The following is a 14677-nucleotide window of genomic DNA, read 5'->3' on the forward strand; positions in this document are numbered from 1 at the left end:
TTTTTTAGGCTTACTTTCTTTTATTTTCATCTGGTGATCCTATCAGGAAGTCTATTGTTTTTCAACAGAACAAGCTCTCCTTCTAGATGTAGCAGGTAGAGGGTTGAGACAAACCATCTACCACTGATGGGTGCTTACAGTGATCAGCTGATTAAGTAAAACCTTTACCCCAAAAGGAATTTAGCTGTAACTGCCTTTTTAGCCTAGGTTTACATTGGAGCGATTTGAGAGATCAAATCGCATGACAAGTCGTAGTCTATTGGAGGCAATGGCACTGTTCCAAACGTGCGACACGATTTTGTGGCGCCGCGCCGATTGTAAAAGTAGTTCCTGCACTACTTTGTGCCGATTTCAGGGTGCAATTGCTCTGTGCAATGGCATACTAAGTCGGTAGAACGGTTTGTTATTAATAAAAACAAATTGGCAAGCTGCAGTATATTACGTTTTTTTGGTTTTGGGTGTAATACCGTTTACCTCTTTGATGCTGTAATGCAGCCTTTTATTTATTTTTTTATATGTATTTAATTTTATTCTCCTGCTTCCACTGGAAACCTGTAAATTCAGGGTGAACTGAACTTTTAAAGAGTAAGTGAGAGGAGGGAATTGAAAATGTCAACTGCTGTCTTGTCTTCTGTTCCTGTTTTAAACATAGATGAGTGTTTTCTGTTTACTATGACAACTTTCTTTTAGTAAATGGTTTGTATAAAGAAAATAAACTGATGTTTTTCAATGCGAGTTAGGAGTATGGACTATTTCATGCAACATCCTAACAACTAATGAACTGGTTGGCTATATGTTTATAATAGAGGATATAAAGAGAAAAGCTAAATTGAAATTTTATGTTGCTCTTAAAAACCTCAGGCTTAAGGGCGTCAGATGTGGTTGTTGGCTGGATGTTATACAGTTAAAACTCCTTTTGTTTACGGAGCTGTTAGCTTTTTGGAAGTGGATACTTATATTTGTAGTTGCATTTGAATAAATCTTCAGCAGGATAGAATTACATGTCTTCAGTGCCTTCAGGCTGCTGGGGATAAAATGGTTTTCTTCTCCTTTTCATTTTATTAGATACAAAATAGCATGCGTATTGGTAGGTCCACTTATACGTGTAATTAGAAACGTAGATCTAATCTTCTGTTGGTATCGTCACATGCACAGGCCATTAAAATCTCCTGACTGAGCATTTGAAATGCGTGTTATGAGGAGGTGGATTGGAAAATGCAGTTATATAATGACCAGTACTGCTTCGTGTTTGATCTATGGTGCACTTATGTTTACATCCTGACATGGCTTTCAGGTTTGGAGCCAAACGTCCATATCAGATTGGTTAGGTGTTCGTGTCTCAAGCCCCGTACACACGATCCGAAGATCGTACGAAAAATGCCGCTTTCGAAACGATCGTACGATAATCGGATCGTTGGTACAGAGCTTTCGAGAGCCGATCAGACAGTTCATCCGATTTTATCCTATCGGACATGCACGGAATTTTTTTTTCGTATGATGCCAGATCGTACAATTTTTGTTTAATCCGTACAGCTGTCGTTCGAAAATGCAATACAAATGTATTACAACACATGACATCACTTCGGTTTTTTTTTTTTTTATTTATTCTTTTCTACGAGATTTTCGTGACTTTAGTAAACTCGTCAGATTCGACGTGAGATTAGCATGTAAAAAATAATCGGATCTTGTGTACTGGGCATCAGTCTATGAAAGACAACTTGACTGAGTCTGTTAGGTGGCTTTGTGATATTTAAACCAAAATAAGTAATTTCCTGTTACTGTAACGTCACCTGCGAATTGTTCATGGAAATGGAAATGTTTGTTGTCCATGGTTTTATGCATGCCTTAGCATTACACAAAGGTGTATCATCTAAAACGGGATCCTAAATGTAGCAAGCGCATCTTTCATGAGCTGTAATGTTCGTTCAAAGTGAATAATGTATTTAATTAAACATGAAACATGTATGATATGAGCCGCTAGCTGGAAGGATTTGGTGTAGGCAATCTGAAATCTGGGTGTTTCACGGGACACTTCCACTGCCAATAAAGTATTAAGTAAATCAGCGGGTCTGTTTACATAATGTTGTTAAAATTAATTTTAAGCTGAACTCCAGGCACAAAAGGGTATTTTACAACAAATTTAAAGGCCTTCTTCAATATCCACAAAGACATTAATCCACTTGCATTCATAGAATGCCATTTCAAACCCAGTTGAATTCCTGTTTCCCTCAATAAGCAAGAATACGTTGACTGTCGGCTTATTTGGAATATTTGGGCATTTGCAAAAAAAAAGAAACGTTTTGGGTTTCACTCCTAAGGCCCCTTTTACAGAGGTGCCTCCGGGGATCCTTCCGCTGAGCAGGCAGATGACAGGTCTGTGCCCGCTCTGCTATGCAGAGCGGGCACAGACCAAGTCTCCTCTCTAGGGCAGTCAGATGAAAATGGGCCGTCCGTCCGTTTCCATCCGATCCACCAGACATATGGCGAAAAGGACCACAGTTTGCCTGTTTTTGGCATACAGGATGGGTGTGTAGTATTGACATCTGACACACACAGAAATAAGACTAGAGGGTCTGATTTAGGTCTGCCTGAAAAACTGGCAAGCGGACCTGATTGAATTGGCCATGTGAAGGGGGCCTTAGGCCTCCCAGCATACTTTTTTTGCTAGTGTCTTAGGGGCGGTTTGGATGCCCTTTCCTTTCTGTTGCTATACTGAGATGTCTATCTTTTTCTTTTTTTCTTGATAAGGTTCCTTTGCAGCTTTACCTTTCCCTTGAGTCTGCCATCCCTGAACCGCTAAGCTCTTGCACCTGCTGTTGAAGTTGTCCTTTGTGCAAACTGAAAGAACATTGACAAGCTGGTCAAACAGCTAGCAGACCGGTACTTGTTTAGGTAGGGCTTTGTTGGGCTATTCTCTGTGGATCCAGGAGTATCCTATGAAAAGAGTTTTGACTAAAATACTACTTTAGTTTTGGTCCCATTTTAGTCATCTGCAATTGTTTTAGTCATATTTAGTCAACTATAAAATCTCCAGTACATTTTAGTCGACTAAAATCGAATGGGTTTAATTTCAATTGTAATGCATTATTTGCGCATTACATATATTTATGGTATTAAGGTTTGAACATGCGCTATAGACACAGTTAGTTGCTATATAAGGTCTTTAAGCAAAACCAAGTTTCGTTACAAGAATATTACTTTTTTGAACAGACGTGTAGCGTTAAAATAAACCCAAAAAACTCTTTGCATGATGATGCCACCATGCAGTGCACATTCAGAGCCGGTTCACACAGGGGCGGCACGACTTTGGGGGTGAATCGGCAAGGCAATCTCAAGACGACTTCACAGGCAACTTGCAAAATGACTTCTGTATTGAAGTTAATGCGAGTCGCCCCCAAAGTCGTACAAGAACCTTTAGACTTCAGTCACTCCTATTAGAATGGTTCCATTGAATAGAGTGGAGCGCGACTTGTCAGGCGGTTGAGTCGCCTGACGAGTCGCCCCTGTGTGAACCGGCTTTCACGTTACTTTTTTTTAATTTTTTTTAGATTTATAAACACAGATGCAAAACAACATAGTGTTTGTGCTGATGCCTCTGTTAGGTGAAATCCTCCGTTCATGCTCCCGCCCCTGCTGCCATAATTATCCAGTGCGCATAGTTTAATAGAACTTTGGGAACTGTCACATGCTCTCATCAAGTATGCCTGGGTACATGGGTGAAGGAGAATTTCACCTAGCAGAAGAGGCACCCTACTGACTGTAAGTTATGCCCCTGGGTTTATTTTGGCCCATCCCTTCTCTTCCAGTCCTGATTTTGATGGGTATGTTTGTGCTCCTGCAAAATGGCTTGGACAGTTCTCCATGAAACTCTTGTCTGATGCAACATTTCTGCTTGAGAGACATCTTTCTGATGCAGGCTGAGAAGCTTGTGTCTTGTTGCTGTGCTTATTTATGCCACGCTCTGAGACTTTAAGGTCTAACCACATATCAAAGCTGACCTAATAGTTTTTGTATGGTTGCCCCATGCTCTGGTTTATTTCCTCTGCACAGCTGTTTGATTCAGTTTCAAGATATAACTAACCTTTTATTTTATTTATTTTTAGTTTTGGATTGCTGTCTGCACCCCTGTTAGGGAGAATTACCCTCTCTATTTGTCCTGCTTACCATTATTGTTAAAAGTAAAAGAAAATCCTACATTTTGGCTTGTCCCCAGAAAAGTTATAGGGGTAAAATATTCCAATGAGGACACTAGTTCTGGTGACCTGGGGGGTCCCCAAAGAATTTCCTTAATTTGCAGGGATTTCCTATGGCTTCCTGTTTGGCTATGGGACAGGAAGTGAAGGACAATCTCTGCAATGGGACACAGATGACAAAAAATCTTACAGGGGTTATAACCCTTCCTTCTTTTATCCTAAATGGGGGGGGGGTTGCCTACAGTTCTACTTTTAATAGCAGTTTGGGTCAACTTGTTTGTTAGGTTATTGACAGGGCTCGACAAAATCCGGGCGCCAGGTCGCAATTGTGACCTAGCGCCCGCCAGTAATTGAGGCCGCGGCCTCAATTACCGGCTGTCGTGGGCCCGCCGCGATCACGCGGCAGGGGAGGTGGGGCGCACGGAGGCACAGGATCCTGTGTCTCCGTGCGCCCCCACCTCCCCCCGCCGCGGCATGTAATTGAGGCCGTGACTTTGCAGCCTTGTGAAGTCCCAAACTTCCTTCTGTGACCTGGCGCCATCTGGTGGTGGCCGTTGACATTACAAGTAAAACAGCAGTTCTAATGTGTAATTTTTCACTGCCATCTCCTTCCCTCTAATTAGAACCCCCAAACATCATATATATTTTTTATTCTAACACCATAGAGAATAAAATGGCGATCGTTGCAATACTTTGTCACACCGTATTTGCGCAGCGGTCTTACAAGCGCACCTTTGTGGGTAAAAAATACACTTTTTTAAATAAAAAAATAAGACAACAGTAAAGTTATCCCAATTTTTTTTTTATATTGTGAAAGATAATGTTACACCGAGTAATTGATACCCAACATGTCACGCTTCAACTTTTACCCTTTAAAATCTCCATAGGCGATGTTTAAAAAATTCTACAGGTTGCATGTTTTGAGTTAGAGGAGGTCTAGAGCTAGAATTATTGCTCTCGCTCTAACGATCGCGGCGATGCCTCACATGTTGTGGTTGAATACCGTTTACATATGCGGGTGCTGCTCACGTATGTGTTCGCTTCTGCGTGCGAGCTCGTCGGGACGGGGCGCGTTTTCTGGTTCCCAACTTTTTTAGCTGGCTCCTAGATTCCAAGCAAATTTGTCAAACCCTGGGTTATTGACCATTAGCACTACTTTTTATAATTACAAAGTAGGGATGCCCACATATATCGGCTGAAAAAGGGTTTATCATTTGCAGATTTGAAAAAAGGTGCCAATAATGGCTGAAAATAAGTTCATATTTCAATTCATGCTTTGTAATTAAGGTCAAATACAATTTTATTTGTATATATTTCGGTGCACTAGTATTACAAAGTCAAGTACCTGGCAATATGTATACAAAGATTTAATTTTTTTCTCCCCAGCTGGAGACCTTTTTAATCCCCTTTTTTGTTCTTTCTAGATTTGGGTCTTGGTCTATTATGTTTTTATCTTACTGTGGATCCTCTACCCCAGAGACTGAGGATGGTTTTTGGAACCAAATGATTAGATTTAGGGAGATTAAGAAAGTATGGTTACAGTTATTCAGCTGCACTCTGGCAGCTGTGTCAAGAAAAAAAAAAAGGCTGTGTTGACGGGGGAATCAAGCAATTTTCTTTCCTTTCACCCGCGGAGGAAGGAAAGAAAATGGCATAATCTATGGCCTGCTTAAGAGTAAGGCTCCATGTGCACATGACGTTTTTACAACTGCTCCTAAATGATTAAACCTGACAGATAGTAACCCATGTTTAAAACGCCTGTTTTGACACGTTTACATGCCACTTTTTCATTTTTGCCCATTTAAAAAAAAACACCTATAAGGCCCCTTTCATACACGGGGCAGTGGAGGTGCGGTGACGGTATAGCGGCGTGATTTTTAGCGCCGCTATACCGTTGTATTTACCGCGATATTCGGCCGCTAGCGGTGCGGTTTTAACCCCCGCTAGCGGCTGAAAAAGGGTTAATACCGCCCGCAATGCGCCTCTGTAGAGGCGCATTGTGGGCGGTATTCGCGCGGTTTCCCATTGATTTCAATGGGAAGAAGCGGTAAACACCCCACTCCTATACCGCTTCAAAGATGCGGCTAGCAGGACTTTTGGAGCGGTCCTGCTAGTGCACCGCTTCAGTGTGAAAGCCTGCAGGGCACGATTTTTCAGGCGGTATAGCAGCGATATTTTTTAGGCGCTGAACCGCCTGAAAAACGTGTCAGTGTGAAAGGGGTCTTAACTAAACGCGGGTTACTGCCCATAGAAGTCTGGCATCAGGCAGCTAGCTAAGTGCAGTACTGTACTCTGCCTGCTGAGAGAAAACTGATGTAAGCAAAGCAGGGGTCCTGCAGGCCTATCGCCTGCTGCTATTGGTTTTTTTTTTTTCTAGATGTTTGGGGAATGAGGACATAGGAGGCTTTGCTGAATAATGACCTTTTTAATTTTCACCCTTTTAATACATTCTTTCAAGTAAATATGTAGTGCAAGGCAGTTCATGTCTGTATAAAAATGTCATGTGTTTACTGCACATAACCCTCTCCATGCACTGATTGGCTTTCCTTCCTGCATTTGTTCATTGTAACTCCCTGTTGCTTCGCATGCTACAGGTCTGGAGGGCAAACAATGCTTGTTTATCACATACCACCACAGACAGGCCTTACTAAAAAATGATGCATTTCTTCTGTAATGCTGTGGACTGAAATTTTCTAAACAAGCGCTTGCATAGTTTTCCATCAATTTCTTTTCATTATAGAGAAGATAATAGTAAACGCTTTTATTTTTGTAAACTTTTTTTTTTTAATTTAAGGCCTGGTTCACACCTATGCATTTTTTTAATGCACTTTCAGTTTTTTCGAAACGCACTACAGTCCGTTTTTAACATGGTTTCCTATGGGTCACATTCACATCTGTGGATTTTATGGAAAGGGCCAGGGACTTTTTTGTGTTCCATAGACTTCAATGGACCAAAAACGTATATTAAAAAATGCTCCTCGAATATGCAACCTGCATAGGTGTGAACCAGGCCTTATGTTGTGATGAGCATCTATTATATATGTGCAGTTATTTCCCCTTTATTGTGCTATATAGCTGTGACTGTACAGTTGATGGGCAAATAGGGTTTTCTTACAAAACGGACCCACCTGTTCACAGTAAATAAAGCAAAGGGTTTAAAAGGGTGGTGACACCTAAGGCTGGATTCACACATATGCATTTTTTGTGCTTTTTGCAGATTTGCACTACAGTCCATGTAACATGGTTTCCTATGGAATATGTTCTGTAGTGCAAATCTGCAAAATGCAAAAAGGACTAAAAATGCCATAGGTGTGAATCCAGCCTAAGGCCTTGTGCACACTATTGTGGGTGGGGGAATCGGTGATTCCAGCACCCACAACCTCCTGTAGTCAAAACACATGGGGCTACTTTATTCATCTTAAAGTGGTTGTAAACCCACTGTGACAATTTGTACCTACAGGTAAGCCTACATTAAGGCTTACCTGTAGGTGCAAGAAATATCTCCTTAACCCACACGGTTAAGGAGATATTTTCAAAAAACACTGCACCAATGTCTACTATGTGCACCGTAGACAACGGCGCAGGTGCCCTGAGTGTGCCGGTTTTCTGAATGGGAAGATGCTGGGCCCATGCACGGGGATCTGCTAGTCGCATGCCTGGGAGTGACGTCATCGCCACTCCGGCCAATCACAGAGCCGGAGTGGCGATACCCGGAAGACAGTCGGAGGGGACATGGCGGCGGAGGGGAACGAGGAGCGCTTCGGGGGCTTCGATCTCAGGTAAGTGACACATAATGAGCTAGTATGCTACAGTGGGTTTGCGAACGGCACCATGTGATTTTTCTGCCCGTTACATTTCAAAAATGGTGCATGAACCTTTTTTCTGCAGGAAACACAGTAAGACCCCTTTCACACTGAGGAGCTTTTCAGGCGGTACAGCGCTAAAAATAGCACGGCTATACCGCCTGAAAAACTCCTGCCCAGTAACCTCAATGTGAAATCCGGAGGGCTTTCACTCTGAGGCGATGCGCTGGCAGGAGAGAAAAAAATCTCCTGTCAGCAGCATCTTTGTATGTATACCGCTCCTTCCCATTTAAAACAATGGGAAACCGCGGCAATACCACCCGCAATGCGGCTCTGCAGAGGCGCATTGCAGGCGGTATTAACCCATTACCGACTGCTAGCGGGGGTTAATACCGCACCGCTCGCGGCCGAATTCCGCGGCAAATCCGACAGTATAGCGCCGCCCTGCAACATCAGTCCTACATCGGTCTTACCTCCACTTGACTTTAATGAACAGGATACGATTTTGCTTGGACTTTGAGATAAGTCCGACTTGTCCTTTTTGACCAATCAAAACAATCCCAGTGTGACATGGATTCCTTTTTTTCTGCTGCTGTAATCACCATATGGGATGTCACAAGTCGGATGGTTAGGACAGGGATCCGACTTTGATCCAACTTCAATGATATTGAATAGGATGAAAACAGACCAAAGTGGTGCAGGAACCTTTTCTAAAGTCAGACCAACTTGTGTCAGACCAGTTAGGATGGCTCTCGTAGGGACCATTTATCTGTAGACGTCATCCGACATGTGCGCCCAAAGTCGCAGCGTATGTCACACCAGTGTCAACCGGTCTTAGTGATTTCCAGCTTCCAGGGGCATCAGGCAGGTATGTATGGTATATACATAGTTACATTGGTCCAGCTTGGACTATTCTAACTATGTCTAAAATATCCATACTTGGAATCTTTTAATGTCACAGCTGTTTTTCTCCATATGTAAGCCAAGGGAATGCTAAAGCCGCTTTCGGTAGGTTAGAATGGGGTTAACTGCATGTCAGTGCACATGAGAAGGAACTCTGATGGAATACTGAAGCGTCTCAAACGAATTTTAAATGTATGCTGAATGCATAGTGAAGTCCACCAAATGCAGCTTCCTGTGGATGGTGTGACAACAATGCTGCACTGCTCCTGAATTCAGAACATAAATTCATGATGAAAAAATATTGCAAGGTGGATGTCAGATTTTTTTAGTTTTTTTTTTAACTTCTGACTTCCGAGTCTGTTGTCCATCGACACCTGACAACACCTAGTCCTGTTTTCTGGATTGGCAATACTGCCTCTGTTGCTGAATCTCTCCCACTGTGATCTGCAGTGTCTGGGAGAGGGAGCGTATGAGACAGAAATGCAGGATTTCGCTCGGTCGGAGAAGCTAACTTTATTTTTTGTTTGTTTACTTTACCAGGCTTGTGCATCACATCGTAACTGGATTTGGTACTTTGTTAGGCTGTCATACAAAAGCTTTTAGCTGTACTTTAAATAAGTTCTTTAGTGTCTACTTAAACCGGTCCTTCAATCATTTTTGCAACTTTCCATCTATTAAATGTTCTGCCCTTGTTGTTTTAACTTTGGATTGTAAAACTTTTTTTTTTCCTGCCAATAAATACCTTATTCAGCCCACTTCCTGTTTCTTGTCTGGTAAAAAGCATAGGCTTATAACATCAGGCACAGCTCTCTCTCTTCTCGTGAGAGTTTGCCAGGAAGGGGGGGGTCATAAGAGGGCCAATGAGAGCTGGAGATGGGCCTATGTGTGTGTCCGTGTAAATCCAGGAAGTGATCAGGCAGCAGCTTTAGCTGCCCACAGTTAAAATGGCTGCCGCCAGACTTGGTGCAGGGAGATTTCTGCAGCATATTTGGCAAATACAGAATTACAGTGTGTGTGTGTGTGTGTGTGTATATATATATATATATATATATATATATATAAGGTTAAATGCAAAGTGGTTGGAGGGAAGCTTTAGAATGGCAAAGATGTTTTATTACAAATTATGTGAGCAGACTGCAGTTCCTCTTTAAGGACACCAACAATGAAACGGTTGACTAACACCTGACACCCTCCCCAGTTCCTGGGGATTTGAAAGCCCCACTCTTAATCCTCTTCTTTTCTTAGATCATTCAGGACAGATTAGAGCGATTCCAGTTGGTCAAGTACCAGCACGTGGGCAATCAGTATCGATGTGATCCATCCCAGAAGCCGGAAAGGAAGGGGAATAAAAAGTTGTGCTTTTACATCCCCAGCCCACTGCTTGGGCAGTGACCGCTAATCATTCACAGAAGTACAGTGGGGACTGAGGAGGGTGTTGGTTGTTCACTTCTTTATTTTTTGTGAAAAGTGAACTTATACTTGATGCTCGTTTTTTTCATTTAGGCTGGGTTCACACTTATGCGTGCGAATCCCTGCATCCAATTCGCATGACAGTAGATTGTGACCCTCTGCTGCGAGCCACGATGCAGATAGGGGGAACCCAGCCTTAATGTTTTTGAATTTACCTGATTTAAAAGCACATTCAAACATAATTTTTAGTTGAAGCATAGCTTTGCTGAATTGATACTGGGCATTTCTGTGCTGCAAAAGCCACATCATATTTTTAGCATACGCTCCAGTGTGGCGTGAGCACAGGAACGTGAAACTCATATTAAGTTGATAAGCACACTTCCTGGTAGCTTCTGTCTGGTTATAACCTGTCTTCTATGTTTCATGTTCTGTTGTAGATGTATAACAAAAGCTTTTAATTCTGTTGGGTTTACACTTTATTTCAGTAACATGGTTCAAATAAGAATTAATATGGTGTGTTGTAACCCACAGCTGTTGGCAAACAGTTTTCATAGTAAACTTTAACCACTTCCCACCTGTCAATCTTCATATGATGTGGCAGACTTTGAGTGCTTATATCTGAATGATGACTGCAGTTACAGGCATCATTCAGATATTTTCTTTTAGAGCTGCTTGATTGTTCTTACAGGCGGCGGGAGGGGACGTTCGGAGACTGAGAAGGAACTGACCGACGCTAGATGTTGACCATAGAGATTAACGATGGGCCAGATGGTCCCTAAAGTCTCTGATGGGTCGGGAGGCCAGGCAGGATGTTGCGACGTCTCGCCAGGCCTCTGCATTTGAAAATATGCCAATGCCTCTGGCTGGAAAGCCAGGATCGTGTTTTTTTTTTTTATTATTTCTTTTTTTTATCTCAGGCTTCCCAGCCTAGAGGTGAGATCTGGGGACTTATAGACCCCAGATCTCACTGTAAAGAGGATATGTCCTGCACTATTTAGATTACAAGGGATGTTTACATTTCTTGTAATAGGAATAAAAGTGAAAAAGAAAAGCATCAAACTAGAAAAAATAAAAAACAATAAAAAAAGCGTTGCCTAAGGGGATTTTTAAGTACTGAAGTTTGGCGCAATTCCACAAGCGTGTGCAATTTGGAAGCACGACATGTTGGATATCTTTTTACTCGGCGTAACATCTTTCACATAATGCAAAAAGTGAACAAGTTTTTTTGTAAACTCTAGTATTTTTTGTTATATATATCAAATCAAGGAAAATAGACCATTTTATGTGTATATATTGACTAGAATAGACAATTTTTGTTCCCTTTTTCTTTTTTTTTTATACATCTTGGGAAGGACAGCAAAAGTCTCCTGTAAGGAGCTTCTCATAACAGTGCTTGTTATATTTCTTGGACCTGGCCGAGGTCAGGATTCAGTTTAAAAATGGCTATTTCCAGAATTTTTCTTTTCATCACAGCCATGAGGGTACTCCATTGGAGTAGCACTGGATTTTGTGTTTATAGAACATTCTGTGTTGATAAAGTCCACTGTTCTTTATTTAATACTTTTACTTTATACCTTCATTGACCGATTTTTATTTATTATCTGTGCTCTAGTTAACCCATTTTTTTCATTATTTTATAGGCACAGGAGAAAGTGGAAAAAGCACATTTATAAAGCAGATGAGAATAATTCATGGATCTGGGTACTCTGATGAAGACAAGAGGGGGTTCACTAAACTTGTGTACCAGAACATATTCACTGCAATGCAAGCTATGATCCGGGCAATGGATACCCTTAAAATCCCATACAAGTATGAACACAACAAGGTGAGTGCCAATGAAGCCAAACAAACCTTTTAGTCACTTTGTGTCTGACTACATGCTTGACATTTTACAATTAACCACTTAAGGACCACCTCCTGCACATTTACGTTGGCAGAATGGCACGGCTGGGCACATGCGCGTACAGGTACGTCCTGTGCTAGTGCCCAGTCGCGGGCGCGTGGCCGGTCCGAAGCTCTGTGACCGAGACCCGCGGACTCGATCGCCGCTGGAGTCCCGCGATCGGTCCCCGGAGCTGAAGAACGGGGAGAGCGGTGTGTAAACACACCTCCCCCGTTCTTCACTGTGGCGGCGTCATCGACCTCACACCTACAGCCACACCCCCTACAGTTAGAAACACATATTAGGTCATACATAACCCCTTCAGCGCCCCCTGTGGTTAACTCCCAAACTGCAATTGTCATTTTCACAGTAAACAATGCATTTTTAATGCATTTTTTGCTGTGAAAATGACAACGGTCCCAAAAATTTGTCAAAATTGTCCGAAGTGTCCGCCATAATGTCAGTCACGGAAAAAAATTGCTGATCGGCGCCATTGGTAGTGAAAAATTTTTTTTTTAGAAAAATGCAATAAAACTATCCCCTATTTTGTAAACGCTATAAATTTTGCGCAAACCAACCGATAAACGCTTATTGAGATTTTTTTTTTTTTTACCAAAAATAGGTAGAAGAATACGTATCCGCCTAAACTGAAGAAACATTTTTTTTTTAATATATTTTTGGGGGATATTTATTATAGCAAAAAGTAAAAAATATTGCATCTTTTTCAAAATTGTCGCTCTATTTTGGTTTATAGCGCAAAAAATAAAAACCGCAGAGGCGATCAAATACCACCAAAAGAAAGCTCTATTTGTGGGAAAAAAAGTACGCCAATTTTGTTTGGGAGCCACGTCACACGACCGCGCAATTGTCTGTTAAAGCAACGTAGTGCCGAATCGCAAAACCTGGCCGGGTCCTTTAGCTGCCTAAAGGGCCGGGTCTTAAGTGGTTAATAAAGTAATATTTTCTTCAAAAAGTGCCTGTCATAACTTAAAGGTTAAGGTAACCACCTTCTTCCAGCTTCGCTATGTACCAATATACCATTATTTGAACCTCGGTGTTGCAGAAAAGAAAAGCATCTTAGAGCAGGCTTTGCCTCCAATGTCTTCTATAGAAAATTCCATTCCTTCTGGGTATCAATCCTGGTATTAGGATGCAAAAACCGTTCGAAGGAAGTTGTTCACCAGTTGATCTCATTAACACACACCTTGCACCTGTCCGCACCCTGCAGGTGATTGCTCCCACCCACCTTGTTGTACAATCAGATCGTACAGTGTAGGGCCACCTTAACCACTTCAGCCACGGACCATTTTGCTGTTCAATGACCAGGCTACTTTTTGTGATTCGGCACCGTGCCGCTTTAACTGACAATTGCGCGGTCATGCGATGTGGCTCCCAAACATAATTGGCGTCCTTTTTCCCCCACAAATAGCGCTTTCTTTTTGTGGTATTTGTTCACCTCTGCGTCTTTCATTTTTTGCGCTATAAACAAAAATAGAGCGACAGTTTTGAAAAAAATGCTATTTTTTTTACTTTTTGATATAACAAATATCACAACAAAATATATAACCTTTTTTTTTTTTTTTTTTCTCCTCAGCTTCGGCCGATACGTATTCTTCTATATATTTTTGGTAAAAAAATTGCAATAAACGTTTGATTGGTTTGCGCAAAAGTTATAGCTTCTACAAAATAGGGGGTAGTTTTATGGCATTTTTCCTAATATTTTTTTTTTTTTACTAGTAATGGCAGCGATCAGCGATTATCGTGACTGCGACATTATGGCACATCGGACACTTTTGACACATTTTTGGGACCATTGCCATTTTTACAGCGATCAGTGCTATAAAAATGCATGGATTACTGTGAAAATGACACTGGTAGTGAATGGGTTAACCAGTAATCTATTGTTGGGGACTATGCAAAGAATTTCAAGTTCTATTTTTTTGTTTTTCTCATTTTTATTTTAAAATTAGATAATGGTGTCGGTAGCCGAGGATCTACAAAGTCTTTGCAAAGTATTTTTCTTGTCATGGTAGGAATTAGCCTTACCAACTCGTCCAGCTGACGATGCCAAAAAGCAGTTATGGAAGTCATCATTCTGAGCTTAAAGAGGAGAAAGGTTCTGAGTAATGATTTTCATATGTTTAGTAGTACTGAAACATAATTACATTCAAAGGAAAATGTTGATCTTTTGGAGAGTTTAATATCACTGTATGAGATTTTTTTTTTTCTCCCTTTTATATCTTTTATATGTGTCCACTTGGGGCACGATGGCTAATTAATTTGATCTTTTATCAAAGCCATTAAACACAATACCTTTTGTGTGTGGGGGGGGGGTGGTTTTATTTTTTGCATGGTCTAGTTTCCTTTCCATTTTTTTTTTGTTGCATGTAAATGTGTACAAAAGTGAACTTCCCATTTACTTACTCCATTCTCGTATCTGATTTAGGAGGAATGGTTGGCCACATAATGTTCACGCTCTGTGGTTC

At 41.4% G+C, this 14677-nt stretch overlaps 1 protein-coding gene across 1 annotated transcript in view; it reads left to right on the plus strand.

Moving 5' to 3' along the window:
* LOC120942897 (guanine nucleotide-binding protein G(q) subunit alpha) overlaps window positions 1-14677 on the plus strand; it is a 150272-nt gene that overhangs the window by 43806 nt on the left and 91789 nt on the right. Inside the window, exon 2 of the mRNA XM_040355852.1 lies at window positions 11950-12134. Coding sequence (XP_040211786.1) covers window positions 11950-12134 — 185 coding nt within the window. The remainder of the gene's footprint in view (window positions 1-11949; window positions 12135-14677) is intronic.

The sequence above is a fragment of the Rana temporaria genome, chromosome 1 (assembly GCF_905171775.1).
Source record: "Rana temporaria chromosome 1, aRanTem1.1, whole genome shotgun sequence".
Taxonomy (NCBI): Eukaryota; Metazoa; Chordata; class Amphibia; order Anura; family Ranidae; genus Rana; species Rana temporaria.